General features: G+C 42.8%; 1 protein-coding gene across 1 annotated transcript; it reads right to left on the bottom strand.

Moving 5' to 3' along the window:
* Positions 1 to 640: 640 nt before the first annotated feature.
* On the bottom strand, positions 641 to 18,957 carry LOC136515288 (uncharacterized). Its single transcript, XM_066508928.1, has 3 exons — positions 17,972 to 18,957; positions 17,455 to 17,890; positions 641 to 980 (listed from the first exon to the last, which is right to left on the bottom strand). The coding sequence occupies exons 1-2, from the start codon at positions 18,955 to 18,957 to the stop codon at positions 17,653 to 17,655; spliced, it is 1,224 nt and encodes a 407-aa protein (XP_066365025.1). The 3' UTR covers positions 641 to 980; positions 17,455 to 17,652.
* Between the last annotated feature and the right edge of the window lie 7,863 nt (positions 18,958 to 26,820).

Below are 26,820 nucleotides of genomic sequence, written 5' to 3' on the forward strand. Positions count from 1 at the left end.
GTTCGGCAACGCGAACGCTGGATGGAATACGCGGAAACAAACAGTGTTCTGGTCGAATTTGAATTGTAAATTTGAATTTTTTTTTGCGGGAAAACGTACTGTAGGGACGGTTTTAGATTGAACCGCCCCTACAAACAGGTATTATAGAGGCGGCCGGTACTACAACCACCCCTACAAATCGATTTATAGGGGCGGTTGGTACTACAGCCGCCCCTACAAATCTATTTGTAGGGGCGGCCTGGGAACCGCCACTATAAATACATGATTTATAGAGATGGTTGGGTAGGGGCGGCTGGCCAAACTGCCCCTACAAAGGGTTACGAGCCGCCCCTAAAAAGCGTTTCTGCAGTAGTGTTATAAGCTATGGCTGGAACTACTGTTGGCTGGTTTGGTGTGAGAGAAAAATACTATTCGTTGGCTGATAAGCTATGGCTTATAAGCCAAATACGACCAAGTGAACAGGCTGAATTAGGCTAATTGCTGGGCATGACTTGTATTAAGTCACAGTGCGTGAGACTTGTAGATGCACTTGCTTGTAGTGCCAAAAGCAGTTTTCTCAAGGACGATTTACGGGCAACATGTGACATGACTTAAAATGGACTATGATGGAACTAGACAAACTATATACGTCTGTCATACGTTGTCCAAATAACAGCATAAAGATGTATTGGTGTAGCAACCAAAATGATGTTCCAAAGCTTAACCGATTCATTAATGTTGACTTCATTACCATACAAGTTGGTTCGACATATAGAAAACAACTTCAAATCCACAAGCATAGGTCCTCTAGCCTTGAAACTCAAAATACATTTCACAGTGACATGATGGAATCACTATAAAACATCACAAAAGATTATTAAATCGTCCATGGCAAGACTGGCAGAGCATCGGCCTCACTAAGATCCACCTCTGATTGCAGCACAACAGGCATCACTCCACAGCACCAGCTTGATAGTTGGATTCTTCTTCGTCCACAGAAACTGTTATAGCAATACAACAAAACAGCATAAATACTTGGTGAAGTACCCTATTTGATTGGGACCTAAGGAATCCGTTCGGAAAAAAAATAGTTGCATTTCCATTGTGCCATACTCCCTCATTTCCAAACTATAACACATTTTGGTTTTTCTAGATACATTACTTTCACTACGTATCTGGACATAATGTATTTCTAAGTGCATAAAAAACCATGTACCTAGAAAAGACAAAATGTCTTATAATTTGGAAAGGATGAAGTTTTTAACATGGTGCCCTTACCACTGTACATACACACATAAATAATTAAATTCAACTGGGAAACATAATCTCACGTACTGCAGGTTTTAGTAAGGAAAGCATAATCCCTTATGGGCTTGACCCCTTCTGGAGTCAGCAGTATATAACCAAAATAATTTCTACTTGCTTGGGAACATCAATTCAATTAAGACACAGCAGCCCTCCTAATAGTTTGTTAGAATAGCACCCTCACATTTGTTCTTATCTTGCTATATGTTCACTTCCTCATCATTGACAACTGAAATTAGTGGCTACAAGGGAAACAACTATTTGGACACACACATATGGACCTATGGCTGGGGCCCGCCTTTTCCGCTGATACACACATGCCCATGCCCATCTGTCCACTACGAATATCTAGTTGTTCAACAATTTGCAACATTACTAACTGAAAGTGTAAAATAAATTATTAGTGTACATCCACTCCTATATTTCTAACATCTAATAGTTCAAGCATTTGTGATATTACTAATAGAGCAGTGCAGATAATAAAATGATAGTATGTCCGATTCCAGGCATAGGCAGTTCCAGGAAAATTTACTCAATGCATGCATGCAGTGCTGATGGCCGGAAATGGGCGGTTATGACCCGCCTCAGCATCAGCAAAGACAAATTTGGTTTTGGTTAAATTTAATTGGGACAAAAGAAAAAGTAACAGGTATTGCAAGTCCATACTTCCATAATTCTTATATTTGCATAAAAATTATGTTAATTACATCTCCAAAGAGAACACCCCTGATTAAGAGTTCCAACATGAGTACATAAAAAAATAAAATTACATCATATGGCTTCCTATTACAAACTACAAAAGAAGACAAAGTCTTCGGTCTTGTAGGTCTTGTAGCCGTGGATGGATGAATATGCATGCTTGACATAGGCTTGAACTTGATGCATGTTATTTTATTTAAACATGACATTTTCATTTGTTGAGGAGCTAGCGTATACTCCTTATACGATTGGTCGCTAGCTTGTTTAGCTTTCTAGCTACCCATGATATGCATGTAATTAATCTATGCAAAGCATTTGTGAATATATTATTATTTGTTCAGATCATGATATGGCACTAAATTTAGCTAACTCAGCATGGGGCATCTTGATCATGCCACATACGCACATACGACCAGGAGGAAATGATTTGTTGGTATGTCGGGACATTCCTTTGGTGCATAATATCATGTATGTATGCACGTAATTTACTTTGAAGACTAAATTTGACATAGTCTTTTGGATCATTTAAGATCATGATTTAGCATGTTTTTTAGATGCCCGTTCATGGATGTACTCAGCATATGGTGCAATATTTTATTTGGGCTAAGGCAAAGTATTTATTTTGCCATGGCCTAGAAAGATATGTTGCATCATGGACTCGGTCGAGGCACGTGTAGTTAATTTATTTTATCAAGGTTAGCATGCATACTCATAGTACGGCGTTTGGCCAGGGATTTGCATGTACGGTGCTCTATGATCCAATTTAATTTGGTTTGCCCTTTTTAACAACTTAGCTAGGCATGAACATTCATGGATGCAATCTAGCTAAGATGCAATATTTAATTTACCCATTATGCATGGCACTTGGAAGACCTATGCTCGGCATGGATGATGCGCTTGGAAATTATGATAAATATGACAAAGCTTATTTGACTTAGCTAAGTCTATATCGATGTTCATGGCATTTTGGTTATTCTAACCATGGCGCCGCAGCAAGTTAATTAGCATGGGCGATCATGGTATAGAACTTGATATGATGAAATGGATTTAGTTAAGTTTATTTATATGGTCTAGCCATACTTTAAAATGGCGTAATTTTATCTAATGCATGATTAGACATATTTGATTCCATAACATGACCACAACATAGTGTGCAGGTTTTCTTATTTGCATCCTAGCTTTGATTAGGCCAGGACCAGGTATATGTAAGTGCGCCGTGTTGATTTTGATGCAACACTAAATTGACTTCATCTATGTGGTATAGGCGGTTTGATCATGCCGCTGTTCATGCAAGACAGAGCAGGCAGGCTAGTTTGCATTTCGGCTAGAGGGATGCTAATTACCTAGCCTATGGCTTGCACATATGCAACATCTTTTACTCGGTTCATTGATTTAATTAAGGGTTTTAAACTTTGAGCATGCAACTTGATTAGTACTGAGCACATACGCCCAACCAGGAGACATGACGTGATGCACAAGTGCAGGATGCAAGACAACACTGCTATTTTGTCTATCAGTTTTAATTAAGATTTTATCTTTTGGCATGCAAAACCTTGGTGATTATAGCATGCAAAGTTTGTTTTCTTCTATGAACCGTATGAATGCAGATCGGCCGGCATAACCACCGCCAAACCACATGTAGATTTCTTTAGATATGGAGCCAATTCACGTCCACACCAATTTTACCATAAACCAGGTGGAGCCAAAGTGCGTCCACCAATTTCGTATCATGAGCCTTGATTGGATGGAGCCAACACGCGTCCAAACCAATTTATCATGAACCTTTAACCGGATTGGAGCCACAACGCGTCCAACCAAATCTACGCCAGTAACATAACCGGGGTGGAGCCACAGCGCGTCCGACCCAAATTTCACCGAGCCATATTTGCTGGCCTTGTACACCTTTATCGGGGCATGAAGCCCATGCACATAGTGCGGCCATTTGGCATTTATACCTTTACTAAGGCATGATGCCCATATATGGAGCACCGTCCTCACTGACCCTGTTTATACCAGAATAGAGGACGAGGCTTGGAGATGGAGTTGCTGGTGACGCTTGTGGATGAAGCAGCCAGAGATGAGAAGCAGGATGGGAGGGGGTAGGATCAGAGAAGCGCCATGCGGCCTCTCACCTTCTTCAGGACCTCGGACCCGACGTCGCTTCTTATGGCGAGCTTCTAGTGCCTTCCACACGGTAGAGTGGCGAACCGGCAGCCTGGTGGTGCGAGATGAGAAGCGCAGCAGCCTGGCGGTGGTTTGCGTTATGGATTGGTGAAGGCAGCCTGACGGCACTTTGGATTAGAGAGCGGGGGCGTCTGAACTCTTGCAGTAGCCTGCTATTTATAGAGCAAGCGGCAAGGCAGTTTCTCTGCTTTGAAGTCACGTCTAGGTCTAAAGCGGCGGGAGTGGTTGCCAGGACTATTGGGCGCTCTTGAGTTTGATTTCCAATTTGCTAGTCCCTTGATCAAGCGGTGCCGGTGCGCCGCCATTTTTTTAAATCAACAGAGCGCGCGGTCCGTGGAGGTTGCATGACTCGGTCTCACGGCAGTGATTTGGAGACGTGGCCATCCTTTGACTATGTTTGAATATGCCAAGCGCGCACAACAGTTTCTTCCTTGCCTGGCAACTAGCATTTGGACCATTTTGTTTATTCTTTAACTGAAGTGATTAAGGAGAACAGGAAATAGCTTACTTCCTAGCCGGCGTGCACGTATGTGCTATACGCTTGCTGTGTATGTACCACACACGTACTTGCATGGCCATGTTTTGATTAACCCATGTGTATGTATATGCGTGTATGTATTTACGACCGGGTGTATTTATGGGACATGTGATTGCCGTGCTTTTGTTTATTTGTCAAGGCGTGAACACGCTCATGCATATATGTACATGTGTGTCTCCTTTTTCTTTTTGCTCCATCTTCTTTTCCTCTTTAGCGATGTTATATTATTCCTTATTTGCCTATATCATATTCATATGAAACTTGATCATCTATACCATTTTATTTAATATGGTATAAATGTTTTCACACATTTTGGGTATGCCAAAATTGGTGTCAACAGATGCCCCCTCGAGGTCCAGATGCGAAAACTACTTCATATATGTTGACGGATCCGGAGCTCGAAACTTGAGATTTTATTTATTTATGATCTCGCTTTTTTCTTTTCTTTTTGGAAACATATTTTGGGGCTCTTGATTCACACGGAGATTTGCGCATATAAATGTAATTTATCAAGCAATGACGTGTAGTCTCACGTTATATTGATCTTTATATCAGACTCTTGCAGGACATAACATTTTAAATGTTCGTTCCGTGGTCGCAGTTTAAATTTAAGAACTTTGGATATTTTTTTGTTGCATTCAGTTTAAACTCATGATGCATTGAAAATGCATTGGGGGCATTTGTTTATTTTCATGCCAATAGTTTAGGCTCATGTCGCAATGGAGCATCTTTTTTTATATATTTTCTTTTTGGCTGCAGTTCATGCTCATGAAGCTATGGAACATTTCTTCTTTTTTTTTGCTTACAGTTTAAGCTCATGAAGGAGCATGTTTTTGTTTCTTTTTTTTGTGTGCTAACAGTTTAGGCTCATGTAGCAGTGGAGCTTCATTTTTTTGTTTCAGTTTAAACTCGTGAAGGAATGGAGCCTTGTGTTTTTTTTATTCTTGATGCTACAGTTTAAGCTCATGAAGCGATGGAGTATTGGGTTTTTTTTACGCTACAATTTAAGCTCATGAAGCGATGGAGCATTTGTTTTCTTTTACAGTTTAGGCTCATGAAGGAGCATTTTTTGTGCTAACAGTTTAGACTCTTGTAGCAATGGAGCGTAATATGCATATTTCCCTATGCGTAGTAACGCTTTAGAAATTTTCCATTTACCGGCGGTGGGCAATACTCGCCATCCGGAGATATGATTCTATAAGCGCCACTAGAGTAGACATCCTTCACAATATAAGGACCTTCCCATGTAGGCTCGAATTTGCTTTGCATTTGATGAGTAATATTCATAGGCCGAATGACCGCTAGAACCAAATCCCCTTCTTTGAACGACCTCCTCCTTACGCGCTTGTTAAAAGCTCGAGACATTCTAGCCTGGTATGCCTCCAAGTTTTGCAATGCACGAAGATGTTTTTCTTCGAGGTTGTCTAGTTCCCTTAGGCGTAATTTCGCCGATTCATCTTCATTGAGTTCTTGGATAGCAACTCTTAAGGAGGCAATTTGCACCTCCAGTGGCAGGACCGCCTCTCCTCCATACACAAGTGAGTAAGGAGTCATTTTCGTTGGCGTCCGAGTCATGGTCCTATATGCCCACAAGGATTCGAGTGACTTTTCATGCCAGTGTCTCTTATTTTGTGAGACCATATTTTTAAGCAACTTGCATAGCACTTTATTGAATGCTTCTGCTTGACCATTAGCGGCTGGATTATAACCTGTGGAGAAGTGATGCTTAATTTTGAATTTAGCACACATCTTCTCTATTTGTCTATTTTTAAAAGATGTGCCATTATCAGATATCATTCGGGCTGGAACCCCAAATCGATATATAAGATTCGTTCTTATAAAGTTTTCAACATTTTCTGCTTTGACTTCTTTTAGTGCTACAGCTTCTTCCCACTTAGAGAAGTAATCAGTTGTGGCGAGAATGAATTTGTGTCCCTTAGAAGATGGGGGGATTCATTGGCCCAACTACATCCATTCCCCACATTTCAAAGGGCCAAGACATATTAGTCGGATGTAATGGTTCATGGGGCTGATGTATGAAATTAGCATGTATTTGGCATTCATGGCATTTCTTTGCAAATTTCATAGAATCATCAAACATTGTAGGCCAATAATAACCTAAATGTCTTAGTTGGTAGTGTAGCTTGGGTCCAGATTGGTGTGCGCCACATGTGTGCGCCACATACTCCGGAGTGAACTTCATTTAAAGCTTTGATTACCTCATTGCCTGCAAGGCAGCGAAGTAAAATGCCATCGCATGAACGCTGATAGAGCGTGTCGTTTATACATGTATAATTCAGTGATCTCTTTCGAATTCTAGACCTTTCACTAGAATCTAGGGGCAAATATCCATGAAGGATATAATCGAGAAAAGGTGTTCTCCAATCACCCATCTCAATTTCGTACCTATCTATAGTCATGGCTGAAGTAGATGGTATGTCCTCTTCCTCAGTAAGTATGGGGAGGACTCTTTGTTCCTCTACGTGAACATTCACAGTTTGATACGGATTTAGTGACATGCTAGCAGCTAAGCTTGCCAATGCATCTGCTTTCTCATTTTGACTTCTTACAACATGCTAAATTTTCAAATTAGCATACATAGCCATTAGTTCTTTTGCCTTCCAAAAATATGGCAAAAGCCCTTGCTTTTTTACCGTATATATTCCCAACAATTGGTTAATTATTAATTGGGAGTCTCCATATGCAAAGAGTGTGTTTAAACCCATATTGTGAGCCATTTCAAGCCTGATAATTAGAGCATCATATTCAGCAGCATTATTTGAAACCGCTGAAGTTAATGTGAAGGAATATGGAAGTATTGCTTCGTTCGGTGTGACAAACACGACCCCTACGCCTGCTCCTAATTTCCAGCAAGCACCATCAAAATACATTTGCCATGTAGGATTGGACACCGTAGTGGTGAAAACTACCTCATCTGGCAGATCATCATCAATGGGAAAGTCATCAGGTATGGGATGTGCGGCTAGAAAATTAGCCAAAGCTTGACCTTTAATGGCTTTTTGAGGCACGAACACGATATCAAATTGTGAAAGGAACATCGCCCACTTAGCTAATCTACTAGATAATGTCATTTTATTTAAAATATGTTGGAGTGGATCAGCTCTCGAAACAAGATGTACTGTATGTTCTAGCATGTAATGGCGAAGCTTTTGTGCTGCAAATACAAGTGTCAGGCATATTTTTTCTATATCCGTGTAATTGCACTCTGTCCCCTGTAGGGTGCAGCTTAAATAATACAGGGAGACTTCTTTCCCTACATCATTAGTTTGTGCCAAAAGAGCGCCTAATGAAGTCGGCATGGCTGCCGTATAGAGGATTAATGGTCGTCCTTTAATTGGCGCGCCTAAGACAGAAGGATTTGTTAAATATTTTTTATGTCCTCGAATGCATTTTGACATGCTTGATCCCATTGAAATGGGACTCCTTTCTTCATGAGCCGGGAAAAAGGTTTGCACCTCCCAGACAGGTTTGAGATGAACCTTCTAATGTACGCTAAATGGCCTTGGAGGCTCTTTAATTCATGCAAGTTTGTTGGTCGAGGCATATCGACAATTGTCTTTATTTTAGTAGGGTCAATTTCAATGCCACGCTTGGTGACTATGAAACCAAGGAATTTTCCTGAAGATACTCCGAAGGCGCACTTCATAGGATTCATCTTTAATTTATGTTTTCTAAGGCGGTCAAACACCATTTCCAAGTGTTTTAAGTGATCTTTCTCGCGCTTAGATTTTACAACAATATCATCTATATAGCACTCAACGATTTCGTACAACAACCCATCAAGGACAATGGTCATTGCACGTTGATACATGGCGCCTGTATTTTTTAATTCGAAGGGCATCACTTTATAACAATATATGCCATTGGGTGTACGGAATGTTGTTAACTCCTCATCTTTCGGCGACATTTTATTTGGTTGTAACCAGAGAAACCATCCATGAAGGAGAATATTTCATATCCCATAGTGGCATCAATAAGGATTTCAGAGATTGGAATTAGAAATTCATCTTTTGGACAGGCTTTATTTAAATCTCTAAAATCCACACATACACGGATCTGCCCATTTTTCTTTTTCGTGGGCACGATACTAGACACCCATTTGGGGTATTTCACTTCTCGGATAAACCCAGCAGCTATGAGTTTATCAACTTCAGCTTCTATTTGTGGGAGAAGTTCTGGATGATATCTTCTTTGTCCTTGCTTCACCGGAGGAACATCTTTTCGAACGGCCAATTTATGCATAGCAACTGTTGGGTCTAGACCTGGCATTTCTTCATAAGACCAAGCAAAGACATCTCTATTTGCAGAAAGAAATTTATGGTATTCTTCCTTACTTTCTTTAGATAGATGTTTACTAATGAAGATTGGCCAGGGATCGTCGTCCGCACCGATATTAATTTCTTCCAACTCATCAACAGTTGGTTGATTTCCATCTTCCATTTGTGGAGATGCTTCCGTAGCATCAAGAGGTTTGGCAGAGGTCATATTAACTTCATAGCCTAACCCATATTTCTCTTCTTTTAATGCTTGATCTTGGTGTAGGGCTTCAAGCTGAGCCTGGGACATCAACTTTTCAAATGGTGCGAGCTGCCCCTGGCCATCGCATAAAGAAGGACCGGTAGAAATATCATAGCCCATCTGTTGCATAATATAAAGAACTTTGTTGTCATATAAAGAGATGGGTAATGTTTTATCATCTTTATTTAACAAAGTGACCTGCGTAGCCAATTTACTCTTATTATCCCTTTCAATTTGGGCTTGTTTTATTTTATATTGCACCAAAGGAGGTAAAGGAGTTGGAAATGAAATACCTCTATTTTGAGAGGGTTTACTTATGATGCGAAATATCGGATCGCCTTCCTTCCTATGATTGCTTGGTATGTATTGGTATATCTTTTGGCTTGATGAAGACTTGACATCTTCTATCTTTGGGATATTTTGTTCTAATGGCAATGATGATTTTGGTTTGGAGACTTTATCAATAGGCTCAAAATAACACTTTGCATTAGCATAGAAGGATTCTGCTATAGTGAATGGCTTTTTATCAGCAAAAATCCTTACTACGCTCCCTGAAGGATCTTTATACTTGATGCATTGATGAGAGTAGATGGAACAACTCCATTTTCATGCAGCCATGGGCGACCGATAAGAACATTATATGAGGTGGCCGCATCAATCACATGGAAGTATACATATGTCATAAGATCCTCAAACTTTAGAACCAGAGATATGGTGCCCAATGCTTCTTGACCAGCTTGGTTAAAGCCATGAATGACAACATTTGAATGACATAGGTCTCCTTTAGAATACCCAATCTTTTTAAGAGTGCGCAAGGGTAACAAGTTTATGGCTGAACCACCATCAATCATTATGCGATTAATGGGGAGATCATCGATCTCGCCGAACATAAGAAGGGGTCTGTTATGCTTTTTATTTCCTAACAATAGATCCTCATCATTGAACGTAATACTTTGAGTTTGGGATAATTTTACTTCTACTTGTGAAACCTCAAACCTATAATCTTCAGGGAAGGAAAGTGTAGTAATAAATGCATTTCGCAAATCAGAAGAGACACAAAGCATCATACACAAAAAGCATAGCCGGTAATTTTTTCAAGTGCGAGATTACATCATACTTGACCGACACATTAGGAGTATGGTCAGTCGCATCATTCAGAGTTACATTTAGGGGATTTCTTTGTTGAGGAGATGGCCTAGCTAGTTGATGGCCCGATCTAAGCTGAACTTCCTCAACTTCGGGTGCCTCTTCTTCAGGTAAGTGAAGAGACTCCTCGTCATCCTCAAAAACTCCGATGGGGAAAGCAGCATATTCTTCGAGGGGGTTGTCCTCGCGCTTCTTTATATTTTGGTAGAAGCATGGGCCTTCGCCCTTTTCCATCATTTGTTGGAGAGCAAATCGTATTGAGAGTTGCTGTCAACGCTCTCCTAATCTTTGGGAACCTGATGGTTCACATCTTGGGGTGTGGATCCACCGAAGGAAAGCCTTGCCTCCATGTTGACGCTTAGCTTGCTGTTGTGGATGCCCTAAGAAAGACATATTAACATGCTCAGGTTTTGATATCATATATCGATCATAAGTTGGCCACATTTTTGGAGTTGCACAACTCACCGAATCACTTTGAAAAGTGGCGACATTTGACGTAGCCATTTGCTTTCCATTTGTCATGCTTTTGAGTAGATTGGCATCTATGGTGCCTTCATCTATGAGCTTTTGTATAATGTTTTTTACCACAAAACAATCCTTGAGCGTATGACCAAAGATGCGATGAAAGTGACAGAAATTTGGCTCATCGAATTTAGAAGCTTCTTCCGGCCATTTCGGTTTGGGGAGCTCGATGAGTTTCAACTCCTGTAGGCCCATGAAGAGATCCCCCACTTCTTCATCGGGGAAAGAGTACTTCTGATTTTGACGCTCACTTAGAGTTGGCCTTCTAGGAGCTAGTGCACCCCCTTTGCTTGGTAATCTTATGGCGGTGCCCCCAGTTTGGAACTTTTGAGGACCCACCGTTGCCTCCATGGCCTGCATTTGCTTTGGCTTAGAAGATGTGGGCTTATCTCACGGGTTGTTTTTGTCCAATGGCACCTTGTTGAATGTCCTCGGCGGATGAGACATGTGATGCATATAATTCTCTATGTCTGTGGCCTTTGAGGACAACTCTTCGAAAGTTATTGGCCTTACACCCTGCAAGTGAATGGCCATGTCCGGGCTCAAGTTATTCATACACATATGAACTGCTTCTGGTTCGGTGATTGGCTATGGGCAGTGGAGGCTTAAATTCCTCCACATGTTGATGAAATCCGCAGCTTTCTCATTTGGCCTTTGTAAGGTTTGAGTCAGCTCAGTTATTCCCACCTTGCTATACCATGTGAAAGCTAAACCCGATAATGTTTGTACAAATTGACGGAGGAGAAGAGCTCCATTGTGGGCTGTATCTTGACACGCAGCAAGGAAATGGGCCACATGTTCATGTGGTGATCTGGTCCCATTAAATTTACTAAATTGCGGTTGGCGATAGTTGTTCGAAAATGGTACCATGTCCACCTCCGGTGGATATGGTTTCACATACCCCGGACGCATGGAGTAATGTGTTTGCATATATTGAGCTTTTACACCTTCGGAAATCATCCTCTGTATGGATTCAAGTGTAATTTCAGGTTGGGTATGGGGATGGGGACCATTATGACTAGTCGAAGCATTCACATCACTTGTATGATTTCTGGTGTTGGCCACCTACTCACGGAGCGCAGCCAACTCCTCTTCTTTCTGTTGCAATGCAGCCATCATTCGGTTCATCTGCTCTTCAACAGATTGACCCTCATTTGTGGCAAGCACTTGTTCAGCATCGCCTGGCTCACTCTCACTATGCGGAGATGGTGAGCCATCCTCAGTTGAAGCTTGTGGATCTTCACCATTTAGTGGGTTTGGATCAGCCGAGCCTGCAGTATCCAATAATTCATTTTCAAAGTTAGAATGATCATCAAATAGGGGGTTATAAGACCCTACATAGATCGTATTATTTCTTGAATTACCAGAGTTTGTTAAGCTTCAAGTCACTGGACGATGACCCACCGTAATTTGTTTACGAGGCTTCTTTCTTTTGAAGTGTGTAGAAGCGGAGGAAGTATCACTCGTGTTGCAGGCTGCTTCCTCAACACTCACCGGCATTGAAGAGAATACCTCAAAATGGTTACTCGAGGCTCTTTTATGAGGAGGTCGATAAGCTAGTGTTGTTGTATCTTCCACTTTTGGAGTAGCTGCTTTTATTTCTCCTTGGATGCCACCAGCATGGCTTGATGACGCATCCCCTCATACCCAACTAGACGTGGAGTCAGTTAGTATTGCCATCTCTCTTTGCTTTAAGCTGGCACGTCTTGCACGTACATTAGCAGCCTGCTTTGCATATCTCCCTCGCCTCGAATTCCTTTTTATGAACACTTGATGCTCGAGTAGATTGGCCAAAGTTTCGGCGCGTCGCATGATTTCACCCTCAATATTATCTGAGGATGTGGATGCTCCAGGCAACAAGCTCCTTAGGTCCTAGCATATGGCCCTTTCGATGGAAGCCTAAAAAGCTTGCCTCGTAGCATTTTGGATCCTGCGATATTCCCTGCTTTATTGAGCCAAAATTGAATCACAAACATAAGCACGTTGTGCATTAGTCATAGAGTCAATTGCATTGCTGAAGTTGGCCCATACTTGAAGGATTTTGCGTTGCCATCGGCGGTGTCGCTTTGGAGACACAGAATCTTGTACAAAAGGCCATGACGGTGCTGGATCAACATGTCCCCTCTTTATATCATTGAGGGAGAGGTGAATCCCTTGCCATTGAAGCTCACGCTTAGGTAGATCTTTGCTGGGATTATAGACCAACGTGGGGATAAACTCGGGAGCTTCAGCCCGAAGTTGGCTTTTTGTAGATGAATCACTTTCAGTGGACGACATACTATATTCCGTGGCCACGGCCTTTCCTTTGTTGAAAGGACGCGGGTGATCCATTTCTCCCACCGCTACAGCCCTTTCTTTGTTGCAGGGCTGCGGGCGTTGAGGTTGATCCCGCAGCACTATCCCCCTATTTGGAGGTGGGAAAGCTGTTGTCGATGCATTCTTTGTCGGAGGTGCCCCTAGTATGCTTGGGGCAGGTTTGGAGGAACCAGCCCCCAACTTATCATGAGTAATTGAAGGTGGCATTTCCCCCCTTGTCTTTGGAGTCGATGAAGAAGACATCATTGGTGGCGTCGACTTAGTTGGCGACGCCCTTTTGGCACAGATAGGCTACTCCCCAAGCGTGTCGGGGCAGAACTTTGGCGCCATCTTGGAACTAGAGGACTTGGTGCTCTTGGGCTTGGATGAGCCAGGAGCAACCACATTGGAGGATGTGGCCTTGCGCACATTGGTAGCGCGCTCATTGGAGGCCATCATCCTTGCTTTGGCAGCAACTCTTCTTGCCCGCCGCTTTGCGGCTTTGGACATGACAGGGGTGAACCCTTCCTCAGGCTTGGAATTGACCTCTTGGTCATGAGCAACTACAGCCGGCGATGCAGCTGTAGTGTGGAGTGAACCAGCACTGTTGGAAGCTTGAACGGGACCCATGGGAACATCAACCCAGAGGAAACCAATGCGGATCGTGATAAAGTCTTGAACACGTCCGGCCATACCTTCATATAAGAAAACCATATATGAGTTTTCTTGAATGCAAATATGAATGCGCATATAATTTCATTTGACAATTTAGGTCAAAGCCGTATGATGCAACCATGTCGGAACTCAAAGATGCGGGGAGAAGTAGGTCCCACTGGGCGTGCTAGAATCTGATGGCGGGGAAATGAGCAGCTATGACCCGCCTCCACGTCAGCAGCGACAAATTTGGTTTTGGTTAAATTTAATTGGGACAAAAAAAGGAACATGTATTGCAAGTCCATACTTCCATAATTCTTATATTTGCATAAAATTATGTTAATTACATCTCCGAAGAGAACACCCCTGATTAAGAGTTTCAACATGAGTACATAAAAAATAAGATTACATCATACGGCTTCCTATTACAAACTACAAAAGAAGACAAAGTCTTCGGTCTTGTAGCCGTGGATGGATGAATATGCATGCTTGGCATAGGCTTGAACTTGATGCATGTTATTTTATTTAAACATGACATTTTCATTTGTTGAGGAGCTAACGTATACTCCTTATACGATTGGTCGCTAGCTTGTTTAGCTTTCTAGCGATCCATGATATGCATGTAATTAATCTATGCAAGGCATTTGTGAATATATTATTATTTGTTCAGATCATGATATGACGCTAAATTTAGCTAACCCGGCATGGGGCATCTTGATCATGCCACATACGCATATACGACCAGGAGGAAATGATTTGTTGGTATGTTGGGACATTTCTTTGGTGCATAATATCATGTATGTATGCACGTAATTTACTTTGAAGACTAAATTTGACAGTCTTTTGGATCATTTAAGATCATGATTTAGCATGTTTTTTAGATGCCCATTCATGGATGTACTCAGCATATGGTGCAATATTTTATTTGGGCTAAGCCAAAGTATTTATTTTGCCATGGCCTAGAAAGATATGTTGCATCATCGACTCGGTCGAGGCACGTGTAGTTAATTTATTTTATCAAGGTTAGCATGCATACTCATAGTACGGCGTTTGGCCAGGGATTTGCATGTACGGTGCTCTATGATCCAATTTAATTTGGTTTGCCCTTTTTAACAACTTAGCTAGGCATGAACATTCATGGATGCAATCTAGCTAAGATGCAATATTTAATTTACCCATTATGCATGGCACTTGGAAGACCTATGCTCGGCATGAATGATGCGCTTGGAAATTATGATAAATATGACAAAGCTTATTTGACTTAGCTAAGTCTATATCGATGTTCATGGCATTTTGGTTATTCTAACCATGGCGCCGCAGCAAGTTAATTAGCATGGGCGATCATGGTATAGAACTTGATATGATGAAATGGATTTAGTTAAGTTTATTTGTATGGTCTAGCTGTACTTTAAAATGGCGTAATTTTATCTAATGCATGATTAGACATATTTGATTCCATAACATGACCACAACATAGTGTGCAGGTTTTCTTATTTGCATCATAGCTTTGATTAGGCCAGGACTAGGTATATGTAAGTGTGCCATGTTGATTTTGATGCAACACTAAATTGACTTCATCTATGTGGTATATGCCGTCGTTCATGCAAGACAGAGCAGGCAGGCTAGTTTGCATTTCGGCGAGAGGGATGCTAATTACCTAGCCTATGGCTTGCACATATGCAACATCTTTTACTCGGTTCATTGATTTAATTAAGGGTTTTAAACTTTGAGCATGCAACTTGATTAGTACTGAGCACATACGCCCAACCAGGAGACATGACGTGATGCACAAGTGCAAGATGCAAGACAACACCGCTATTTTGTCTATTAGTTTTAATTAAGATTTTATCTTTCGGCATGCAAAACCTTGGTGATTATAGCATGCAAAGTTTGTTTTCTTCTATGAACCGTATGAATGCAGATCGGACGACATAACCACCGCCAAACCACATGTAGATTTCTTTAGATATGGAGCCAATTCGCGTCCACACCAATTTTACCATAAACCAGGTGGAGCCAAAGTGCGTCCACCAATTTCGTATCATGAGCCTTGATTGGATGGAGCCAACATGTGTCCAAACCAATTTATCATGAACCTTTAACCGGATTGGAGCCACAACGCGTCCAACCAAATCTACGCCAGTAACATAACCGGGGTGGAGCCACAGCGCGTTCGACCCAAATTTCACCGAGCCATATTTGCTGGCCTTTTACACCTTTACCGGGGCACGAAGCCCATGCACATAGCGTGGCCATTTGGCCTTTATACCATTACTAAGGCATGATACCCATATACGGAGCACCGTCCTCACTGGCCCTGTTTATACCAGAATAGAGGACGAGGCTTGGCGATGGAGTTGTCGGTGATGCTTGTGGATGAAGCAGCCGGAGATGAGAAGCAGGATGGGAGGGGGTAGGATCAGAGAAGCGCCATGTGGCCTCTCACCTTCTTCAGGACCTCGGACCCGACGTCGTTTCTTGCGGCGAGCTTCTAGTGCCTTCCGCACGGTAGAGCGGCGAACTGGCAGCCTGGTGGTGCGAGATGAGCAGCGCAGCAGCCTGGCGATGGTATGCGTTGTGGATTGGTGAAGGCAGCCTGACGGCACTTTGGATCAGAGAGCAGGGGCGTCTGAACTCTTGCAGTAGCCTGCTATTTATAGAGCAAGCGGCAAGGCGGTCTCTCTGCTTTGAAGTCACGTCTAGGTCTAAAGCAGCGGGAGTGGTTGCCAGAACTACTTGGCGCTCTTGAGTTTGATTTCCAATTTGCTAGTCCCTTGATCAAGCGGTGCCGGTGCGGCGCCATTTTTTTAAATCAACAGAGCGCGCGGTCCGTGGAGGTTGCATGACTCGGTCTCGCGGCAGTGATTTGGAGACGTGGCCATCCTTTGACTATGTTTGAATATGCCAAAGCGCGCACAACAGTTTCTTCCTTGCCTGGCAACTGGCATTTGGACCATTTGTTTATTCTTTAACTGAAGTGATTAAGGAGAACAGGAAATAGCTTACTTCCTGGCCGGCGTGCACGTACGTGCTATACGCTTGTTGTGTATGTACCACACACGTACTTGCATGGCCATGTTTTGATTAACCCATGTGTATGTATATGCGTGTGTGTATTTATAGCCGGGTGTATTTATGGGACATGTGATTGCCGTGCTTTTATTTATTTGTCAAGGCGTGAACACGCTCATGCATATATGTACATGTGTGTCTCTTTTTTCTTTTTTGCTCCATCTTCTTTTCCTCTTTAGCGACGTTATATTATTCCTTATTTGCATATATCATATTCATATGAAACTTGATCATCTATACCATTTTATTTAATATGGTATAAATGTTTTCACACATTTTGGGTATGCCAAAATTGGTGTCAACAAGTGCAAGCATGCACAAAACACGAGAAACCAAATCAAATGCACTAATAAATAGAAGAACAAGCAGATTGCAAAAGCATTTGGCAAGCACATGTCAGGACATTGATGGCTAGCTAGTGGATAAAAAAAGCTAAGAATCATGAGTATATAAAAAGATCACAAGAGTAGGCATCAATTTAATTTGCAGATAATATATGATACAAGAAGCCAATTAGTTACCTGGGTCAGTAGCCGAACTTTTTATTAACCTCATCTTGGGCCCTGTTTAGTTCCCTCCCAAAACGCCAAATTTTTCAAGATTCCCCGTCACATCGAATACGAAAACGCATACATGAAGCATTAAATATAAATAAAAAATAAAACTAATTACACAGTTTAGACGAAATCCACGAGACGAATCTTTTAAGCCTAATTAGATTATGATTGGACACTAATTTTGCCAAATAACAACGAAAACGCTACAGTGCTCGTTTTGCCAAATTTTTCGGATCTAAACTGGGCCTTGGTATTGGTATACTTGGAGATTCTACTAAGACAGTAGATGCGATGACAAAAGGGATGATCTTGATTGCCAATGTTTGCCACATGTTTCAGTGTACCTTGATTCTTCATGTCAACAGCAAGACACCATGCTTTGGGGTGCAGATACTTCTCCCTGGCCACCAAGTAAACGACGTCGTCTTTACCATTGGGACAAAGAGTGGGCTGACACATGCTGAGGTTGTGCAATTCTAACTGTTGTTGTGCTTGTGCTGCGGCGGTGGCGGCGGCGGCCTCATCATCGCTGTGTTCTCGTCGTGGTGATGGTCTATGCAGCAACCCAAAGTCCTCCAGCATCCGTGAAACCGCTGCCGGGTCGTCAATGGTGATGTTGGAAGCTTGGACACTGCGTTCCTTGTGCCAATCCTCCAGGGAGTCGCTCATCTTGCTGTTGCTCCACATGGTGACCTCCCAATCAAGAACCTGTACATCCTGCCCACCAAGACCCCTGGTAGCAGCATGAATAGGAGGAGGGGACTCATTCTGTTCCAGATGCACAAGCGTGAGGCACCCCTTGTCTCTGTTGAAGGAGATGCCACGGCTGTGCCCTGCGAAGTCTAGCTTCACACCCAACCCGTCGTTGAGGCTCATCTGCGTCAACGGCAGCGGGATGGGCACTCCGCGGAGGGACAGGTCGGGGCAGAGCACGTCGCAGAGCAAGATGCTTCGCCAGGGATCGACCCAGGCCATGGTGCCACCCTCGCCTCCGATGGTGACCACGGCGGATGTATAATGGCGTAGGAGCGCGCCGCAGTACTTGGGAATCCTCTTGGGTAACGGATCCCACTGTGGCGGCTCCACAGACACCCGGCGGCTGGTCCAGATTTCGGTGTCGGAGTGGTACAGCTGGAGCTCGTACACGTCATCGCGGCCTATATCCATCAGCGACGCGACGGTGTAACGGCCGTCCGGATGAGGGAGGAGGCTCTTTATTTTAGTAGGGTCAATTTCAATGCCACGCTTGGTGACTATGAAACCAAGGAATTTTCCTGAAGATACTCCGAAGGCGCACTTCATAGGATTCATCTTTAATTTATGTTTTCTAAGGCGGTCAAACACCATTTCCAAGTGTTTTAAGTGATCTTTCTCGCGCTTAGATTTTACAACAATATCATCTATATAGCACTCAACGATTTCGTACAACAACCCATCAAGGACAATGGTCATTGCACGTTGATACATGGCGCCTGTATTTTTTAATTCGAAGGGCATCACTTTATAACAATATATGCCATTGGGTGTACGGAATGTTGTTAACTCCTCATCTTTCGGCGACATTTTATTTGGTTGTAACCAGAGAAACCATCCATGAAGGAGAATATTTCATATCCCATAGTGGCATCAATAAGGATTTCAGAGATTGGAATTAGAAATTCATCTTTTGGACAGGCTTTATTTAAATCTCTAAAATCCACACATACACGGATCTGCCCATTTTTCTTTTTCGTGGGCACGATACTAGACACCCATTTGGGGTATTTCACTTCTCGGATAAACCCAGCAGCTATGAGTTTATCAACTTCAGCTTCTATTTGTGGGAGAAGTTCTGGATGATATCTTCTTTGTCCTTGCTTCACCGGAGGAACATCTTTTCGAACGGCCAATTTATGCATAGCAACTGTTGGGTCTAGACCTGGCATTTCTTCATAAGACCAAGCAAAGACATCTCTATTTGCAGAAAGAAATTTATGGTATTCTTCCTTACTTTCTTTAGATAGATGTTTACTAATGAAGATTGGCCAGGGATCGTCGTCCGCACCGATATTAATTTCTTCCAACTCATCAACAGTTGGTTGATTTCCATCTTCCATTTGTGGAGATGCTTCCGTAGCATCAAGAGGTTTGGCAGAGGTCATATTAACTTCATAGCCTAACCCATATTTCTCTTCTTTTAATGCTTGATCTTGGTGTAGGGCTTCAAGCTGAGCCTGGGACATCAACTTTTCAAATGGTGCGAGCTGCCCCTGGCCATCGCATAAAGAAGGACCGGTAGAAATATCATAGCCCATCTGTTGCATAATATAAAGAACTTTGTTGTCATATAAAGAGATGGGTAATGTTTTATCATCTTTATTTAACAAAGTGACCTGCGTAGCCAATTTACTCTTATTATCCCTTTCAATTTGGGCTTGTTTTATTTTATATTGCACCAAAGGAGGTAAAGGAGTTGGAAATGAAATACCTCTATTTTGAGAGGGTTTACTTATGATGCGAAATATCGGATCGCCTTCCTTCCTATGATTGCTTGGTATGTATTGGTATATCTTTTGGCTTGATGAAGACTTGACATCTTCTATCTTTGGGATATTTTGTTCTAATGGCAATGATGATTTTGGTTTGGAGACTTTATCAATAGGCTCAAAATAACACTTTGCATTAGCATAGAAGGATTCTGCTATAGTGAATGGCTTTTTATCAGCAAAAATCCTTACTACGCTCCCTGAAGGATCTTTATACTTGATGCATTGATGAGAGTAGATGGAACAACTCCATTTTCATGCAGCCATGGGCGACCGATAAGAACATTATATGAGGTGGCCGCATCAATCACATGGAAGTATACATATGTCATAAGATCCTCAAACTTTAGAACCAGAGATATGGTGCCCAATGCTTCTTGACCAGCTTGGTTAAAGCCATGAATGACAACATTTGAATGACATAGGTCTCCTTTAGAATACCCAATCTTTTTAAGAGTGCGCAAGGGTAACAAGTTTATGGCTGAACCACCATCAATCATTATGCGATTAATGGGGAGATCATCGATCTCGCCGAACATAAGAAGGGGTCTGTTATGCTTTTTATTTCCTAACAATAGATCCTCATCATTGAACGTAATACTTTGAGTTTGGGATAATTTTACTTCTACTTGTGAAACCTCAAACCTATAATCTTCAGGGAAGGAAAGTGTAGTAATAAATGCATTTCGCAAATCAGAAGAGACACAAAGCATCATACACAAAAAGCATAGCCGGTAATTTTTTCAAGTGCGAGATTACATCATACTTGACCGACACATTAGGAGTATGGTCAGTCGCATCATTCAGAGTTACATTTAGGGGATTTCTTTGTTGAGGAGATGGCCTAGCTAGTTGATGGCCCGATCTAAGCTGAACTTCCTCAACTTCGGGTGCCTCTTCTTCAGGTAAGTGAAGAGACTCCTCGTCATCCTCAAAAACTCCGATGGGGAAAGCAGCATATTCTTCGAGGGGGTTGTCCTCGCGCTTCTTTATATTTTGGTAGAAGCATGGGCCTTCGCCCTTTTCCATCATTTGTTGGAGAGCAAATCGTATTGAGAGTTGCTGTCAACGCTCTCCTAATCTTTGGGAACCTGATGGTTCACATCTTGGGGTGTGGATCCACCGAAGGAAAGCCTTGCCTCCATGTTGACGCTTAGCTTGCTGTTGTGGATGCCCTAAGAAAGACATATTAACATGCTCAGGTTTTGATATCATATATCGATCATAAGTTGGCCACATTTTTGGAGTTGCACAACTCACCGAATCACTTTGAAAAGTGGCGACATTTGACGTAGCCATTTGCTTTCCATTTGTCATGCTTTTGAGTAGATTGGCATCTATGGTGCCTTCATCTATGAGCTTTTGTATAATGTTTTTTACCACAAAACAATCCTTGAGCGTATGACCAAAGATGCGATGAAAGTGACAGAAATTTGGCTCATCGAATTTAGAAGCTTCTTCCGGCCATTTCGGTTTGGGGAGCTCGATGAGTTTCAACTCCTGTAGGCCCATGAAGAGATCCCCCACTTCTTCATCGGGGAAAGAGTACTTCTGATTTTGACGCTCACTTAGAGTTGGCCTTCTAGGAGCTAGTGCACCCCCTTTGCTTGGTAATCTTATGGCGGTGCCCCCAGTTTGGAACTTTTGAGGACCCACCGTTGCCTCCATGGCCTGCATTTGCTTTGGCTTAGAAGATGTGGGCTTATCTCACGGGTTGTTTTTGTCCAATGGCACCTTGTTGAATGTCCTCGGCGGATGAGACATGTGATGCATATAATTCTCTATGTCTGTGGCCTTTGAGGACAACTCTTCGAAAGTTATTGGCCTTACACCCTGCAAGTGAATGGCCATGTCCGGGCTCAAGTTATTCATACACATATGAACTGCTTCTGGTTCGGTGATTGGCTATGGGCAGTGGAGGCTTAAATTCCTCCACATGTTGATGAAATCCGCAGCTTTCTCATTTGGCCTTTGTAAGGTTTGAGTCAGCTCAGTTATTCCCACCTTGCTATACCATGTGAAAGCTAAACCCGATAATGTTTGTACAAATTGACGGAGGAGAAGAGCTCCATTGTGGGCTGTATCTTGACACGCAGCAAGGAAATGGGCCACATGTTCATGTGGTGATCTGGTCCCATTAAATTTACTAAATTGCGGTTGGCGATAGTTGTTCGAAAATGGTACCATGTCCACCTCCGGTGGATATGGTTTCACATACCCCGGACGCATGGAGTAATGTGTTTGCATATATTGAGCTTTTACACCTTCGGAAATCATCCTCTGTATGGATTCAAGTGTAATTTCAGGTTGGGTATGGGGATGGGGACCATTATGACTAGTCGAAGCATTCACATCACTTGTATGATTTCTGGTGTTGGCCACCTACTCACGGAGCGCAGCCAACTCCTCTTCTTTCTGTTGCAATGCAGCCATCATTCGGTTCATCTGCTCTTCAACAGATTGACCCTCATTTGTGGCAAGCACTTGTTCAGCATCGCCTGGCTCACTCTCACTATGCGGAGATGGTGAGCCATCCTCAGTTGAAGCTTGTGGATCTTCACCATTTAGTGGGTTTGGATCAGCCGAGCCTGCAGTATCCAATAATTCATTTTCAAAGTTAGAATGATCATCAAATAGGGGGTTATAAGACCCTACATAGATCGTATTATTTCTTGAATTACCAGAGTTTGTTAAGCTTCAAGTCACTGGACGATGACCCACCGTAATTTGTTTACGAGGCTTCTTTCTTTTGAAGTGTGTAGAAGCGGAGGAAGTATCACTCGTGTTGCAGGCTGCTTCCTCAACACTCACCGGCATTGAAGAGAATACCTCAAAATGGTTACTCGAGGCTCTTTTATGAGGAGGTCGATAAGCTAGTGTTGTTGTATCTTCCACTTTTGGAGTAGCTGCTTTTATTTCTCCTTGGATGCCACCAGCATGGCTTGATGACGCATCCCCTCATACCCAACTAGACGTGGAGTCAGTTAGTATTGCCATCTCTCTTTGCTTTAAGCTGGCACGTCTTGCACGTACATTAGCAGCCTGCTTTGCATATCTCCCTCGCCTCGAATTCCTTTTTATGAACACTTGATGCTCGAGTAGATTGGCCAAAGTTTCGGCGCGTCGCATGATTTCACCCTCAATATTATCTGAGGATGTGGATGCTCCAGGCAACAAGCTCCTTAGGTCCTAGCATATGGCCCTTTCGATGGAAGCCTAAAAAGCTTGCCTCGTAGCATTTTGGATCCTGCGATATTCCCTGCTTTATTGAGCCAAAATTGAATCACAAACATAAGCACGTTGTGCATTAGTCATAGAGTCAATTGCATTGCTGAAGTTGGCCCATACTTGAAGGATTTTGCGTTGCCATCGGCGGTGTCGCTTTGGAGACACAGAATCTTGTACAAAAGGCCATGACGGTGCTGGATCAACATGTCCCCTCTTTATATCATTGAGGGAGAGGTGAATCCCTTGCCATTGAAGCTCACGCTTAGGTAGATCTTTGCTGGGATTATAGACCAACGTGGGGATAAACTCGGGAGCTTCAGCCCGAAGTTGGCTTTTTGTAGATGAATCACTTTCAGTGGACGACATACTATATTCCGTGGCCACGGCCTTTCCTTTGTTGAAAGGACGCGGGTGATCCATTTCTCCCACCGCTACAGCCCTTTCTTTGTTGCAGGGCTGCGGGCGTTGAGGTTGATCCCGCAGCACTATCCCCCTATTTGGAGGTGGGAAAGCTGTTGTCGATGCATTCTTTGTCGGAGGTGCCCCTAGTATGCTTGGGGCAGGTTTGGAGGAACCAGCCCCCAACTTATCATGAGTAATTGAAGGTGGCATTTCCCCCCTTGTCTTTGGAGTCGATGAAGAAGACATCATTGGTGGCGTCGACTTAGTTGGCGACGCCCTTTTGGCACAGATAGGCTACTCCCCAAGCGTGTCGGGGCAGAACTTTGGCGCCATCTTGGAACTAGAGGACTTGGTGCTCTTGGGCTTGGATGAGCCAGGAGCAACCACATTGGAGGATGTGGCCTTGCGCACATTGGTAGCGCGCTCATTGGAGGCCATCATCCTTGCTTTGGCAGCAACTCTTCTTGCCCGCCGCTTTGCGGCTTTGGACATGACAGGGGTGAACCCTTCCTCAGGCTTGGAATTGACCTCTTGGTCATGAGCAACTACAGCCGGCGATGCAGCTGTAGTGTGGAGTGAACCAGCACTGTTGGAAGCTTGAACGGGACCCATGGGAACATCAACCCAGAGGAAACCAATGCGGATCGTGATAAAGTCTTGAACACGTCCGGCCATACCTTCATATAAGAAAACCATATATGAGTTTTCTTGAATGCAAATATGAATGCGCATATAATTTCATTTGACAATTTAGGTCAAAGCCGTATGATGCAACCATGTCGGAACTCAAAGATGCGGGGAGAAGTAGGTCCCACTGGGCGTGCTAGAATCTGATGGCGGGGAAATGAGCAGCTATGACCCGCCTCCACGTCAGCAGCGACAAATTTGGTTTTGGTTAAATTTAATTGGGACAAAAAAAGGAACATGTATTGCAAGTCCATACTTCCATAATTCTTATATTTGCATAAAATTATGTTAATTACATCTCCGAAGAGAACACCCCTGATTAAGAGTTTCAACATGAGTACATAAAAAATAAGATTACATCATACGGCTTCCTATTACAAACTACAAAAGAAGACAAAGTCTTCGGTCTTGTAGCCGTGGATGGATGAATATGCATGCTTGGCATAGGCTTGAACTTGATGCATGTTATTTTATTTAAACATGACATTTTCATTTGTTGAGGAGCTAACGTATACTCCTTATACGATTGGTCGCTAGCTTGTTTAGCTTTCTAGCGATCCATGATATGCATGTAATTAATCTATGCAAGGCATTTGTGAATATATTATTATTTGTTCAGATCATGATATGACGCTAAATTTAGCTAACCCGGCATGGGGCATCTTGATCATGCCACATACGCATATACGACCAGGAGGAAATGATTTGTTGGTATGTTGGGACATTTCTTTGGTGCATAATATCATGTATGTATGCACGTAATTTACTTTGAAGACTAAATTTGACAGTCTTTTGGATCATTTAAGATCATGATTTAGCATGTTTTTTAGATGCCCATTCATGGATGTACTCAGCATATGGTGCAATATTTTATTTGGGCTAAGCCAAAGTATTTATTTTGCCATGGCCTAGAAAGATATGTTGCATCATCGACTCGGTCGAGGCACGTGTAGTTAATTTATTTTATCAAGGTTAGCATGCATACTCATAGTACGGCGTTTGGCCAGGGATTTGCATGTACGGTGCTCTATGATCCAATTTAATTTGGTTTGCCCTTTTTAACAACTTAGCTAGGCATGAACATTCATGGATGCAATCTAGCTAAGATGCAATATTTAATTTACCCATTATGCATGGCACTTGGAAGACCTATGCTCGGCATGAATGATGCGCTTGGAAATTATGATAAATATGACAAAGCTTATTTGACTTAGCTAAGTCTATATCGATGTTCATGGCATTTTGGTTATTCTAACCATGGCGCCGCAGCAAGTTAATTAGCATGGGCGATCATGGTATAGAACTTGATATGATGAAATGGATTTAGTTAAGTTTATTTGTATGGTCTAGCTGTACTTTAAAATGGCGTAATTTTATCTAATGCATGATTAGACATATTTGATTCCATAACATGACCACAACATAGTGTGCAGGTTTTCTTATTTGCATCATAGCTTTGATTAGGCCAGGACTAGGTATATGTAAGTGTGCCATGTTGATTTTGATGCAACACTAAATTGACTTCATCTATGTGGTATATGCCGTCGTTCATGCAAGACAGAGCAGGCAGGCTAGTTTGCATTTCGGCGAGAGGGATGCTAATTACCTAGCCTATGGCTTGCACATATGCAACATCTTTTACTCGGTTCATTGATTTAATTAAGGGTTTTAAACTTTGAGCATGCAACTTGATTAGTACTGAGCACATACGCCCAACCAGGAGACATGACGTGATGCACAAGTGCAAGATGCAAGACAACACCGCTATTTTGTCTATTAGTTTTAATTAAGATTTTATCTTTCGGCATGCAAAACCTTGGTGATTATAGCATGCAAAGTTTGTTTTCTTCTATGAACCGTATGAATGCAGATCGGACGACATAACCACCGCCAAACCACATGTAGATTTCTTTAGATATGGAGCCAATTCGCGTCCACACCAATTTTACCATAAACCAGGTGGAGCCAAAGTGCGTCCACCAATTTCGTATCATGAGCCTTGATTGGATGGAGCCAACATGTGTCCAAACCAATTTATCATGAACCTTTAACCGGATTGGAGCCACAACGCGTCCAACCAAATCTACGCCAGTAACATAACCGGGGTGGAGCCACAGCGCGTTCGACCCAAATTTCACCGAGCCATATTTGCTGGCCTTTTACACCTTTACCGGGGCACGAAGCCCATGCACATAGCGTGGCCATTTGGCCTTTATACCATTACTAAGGCATGATACCCATATACGGAGCACCGTCCTCACTGGCCCTGTTTATACCAGAATAGAGGACGAGGCTTGGCGATGGAGTTGTCGGTGATGCTTGTGGATGAAGCAGCCGGAGATGAGAAGCAGGATGGGAGGGGGTAGGATCAGAGAAGCGCCATGTGGCCTCTCACCTTCTTCAGGACCTCGGACCCGACGTCGTTTCTTGCGGCGAGCTTCTAGTGCCTTCCGCACGGTAGAGCGGCGAACTGGCAGCCTGGTGGTGC

The sequence above is a fragment of the Miscanthus floridulus genome, chromosome 17 (assembly GCF_019320115.1).
Source record: "Miscanthus floridulus cultivar M001 chromosome 17, ASM1932011v1, whole genome shotgun sequence".
In the NCBI taxonomy this organism is placed as follows: Eukaryota; Viridiplantae; Streptophyta; class Magnoliopsida; order Poales; family Poaceae; genus Miscanthus; species Miscanthus floridulus.

What these genes read in the sequence shown, in the direction of transcription:
- LOC136515288 (XM_066508928.1), bottom strand. Translation starts at nt 18,957, where the DNA reads ATGTATCAACGTGCAATGACCATTGTCCTTGATGGGTTGTTGTACGAA. An exon ending in GCAGCACAAGCACAACAACA is followed by an intron (nt 17,891 to 17,971) that starts GTTAGAATTGCA and finishes CTTGGTGGCCAG; the next exon opens with GGAGAAGTATCTGCACCCCA.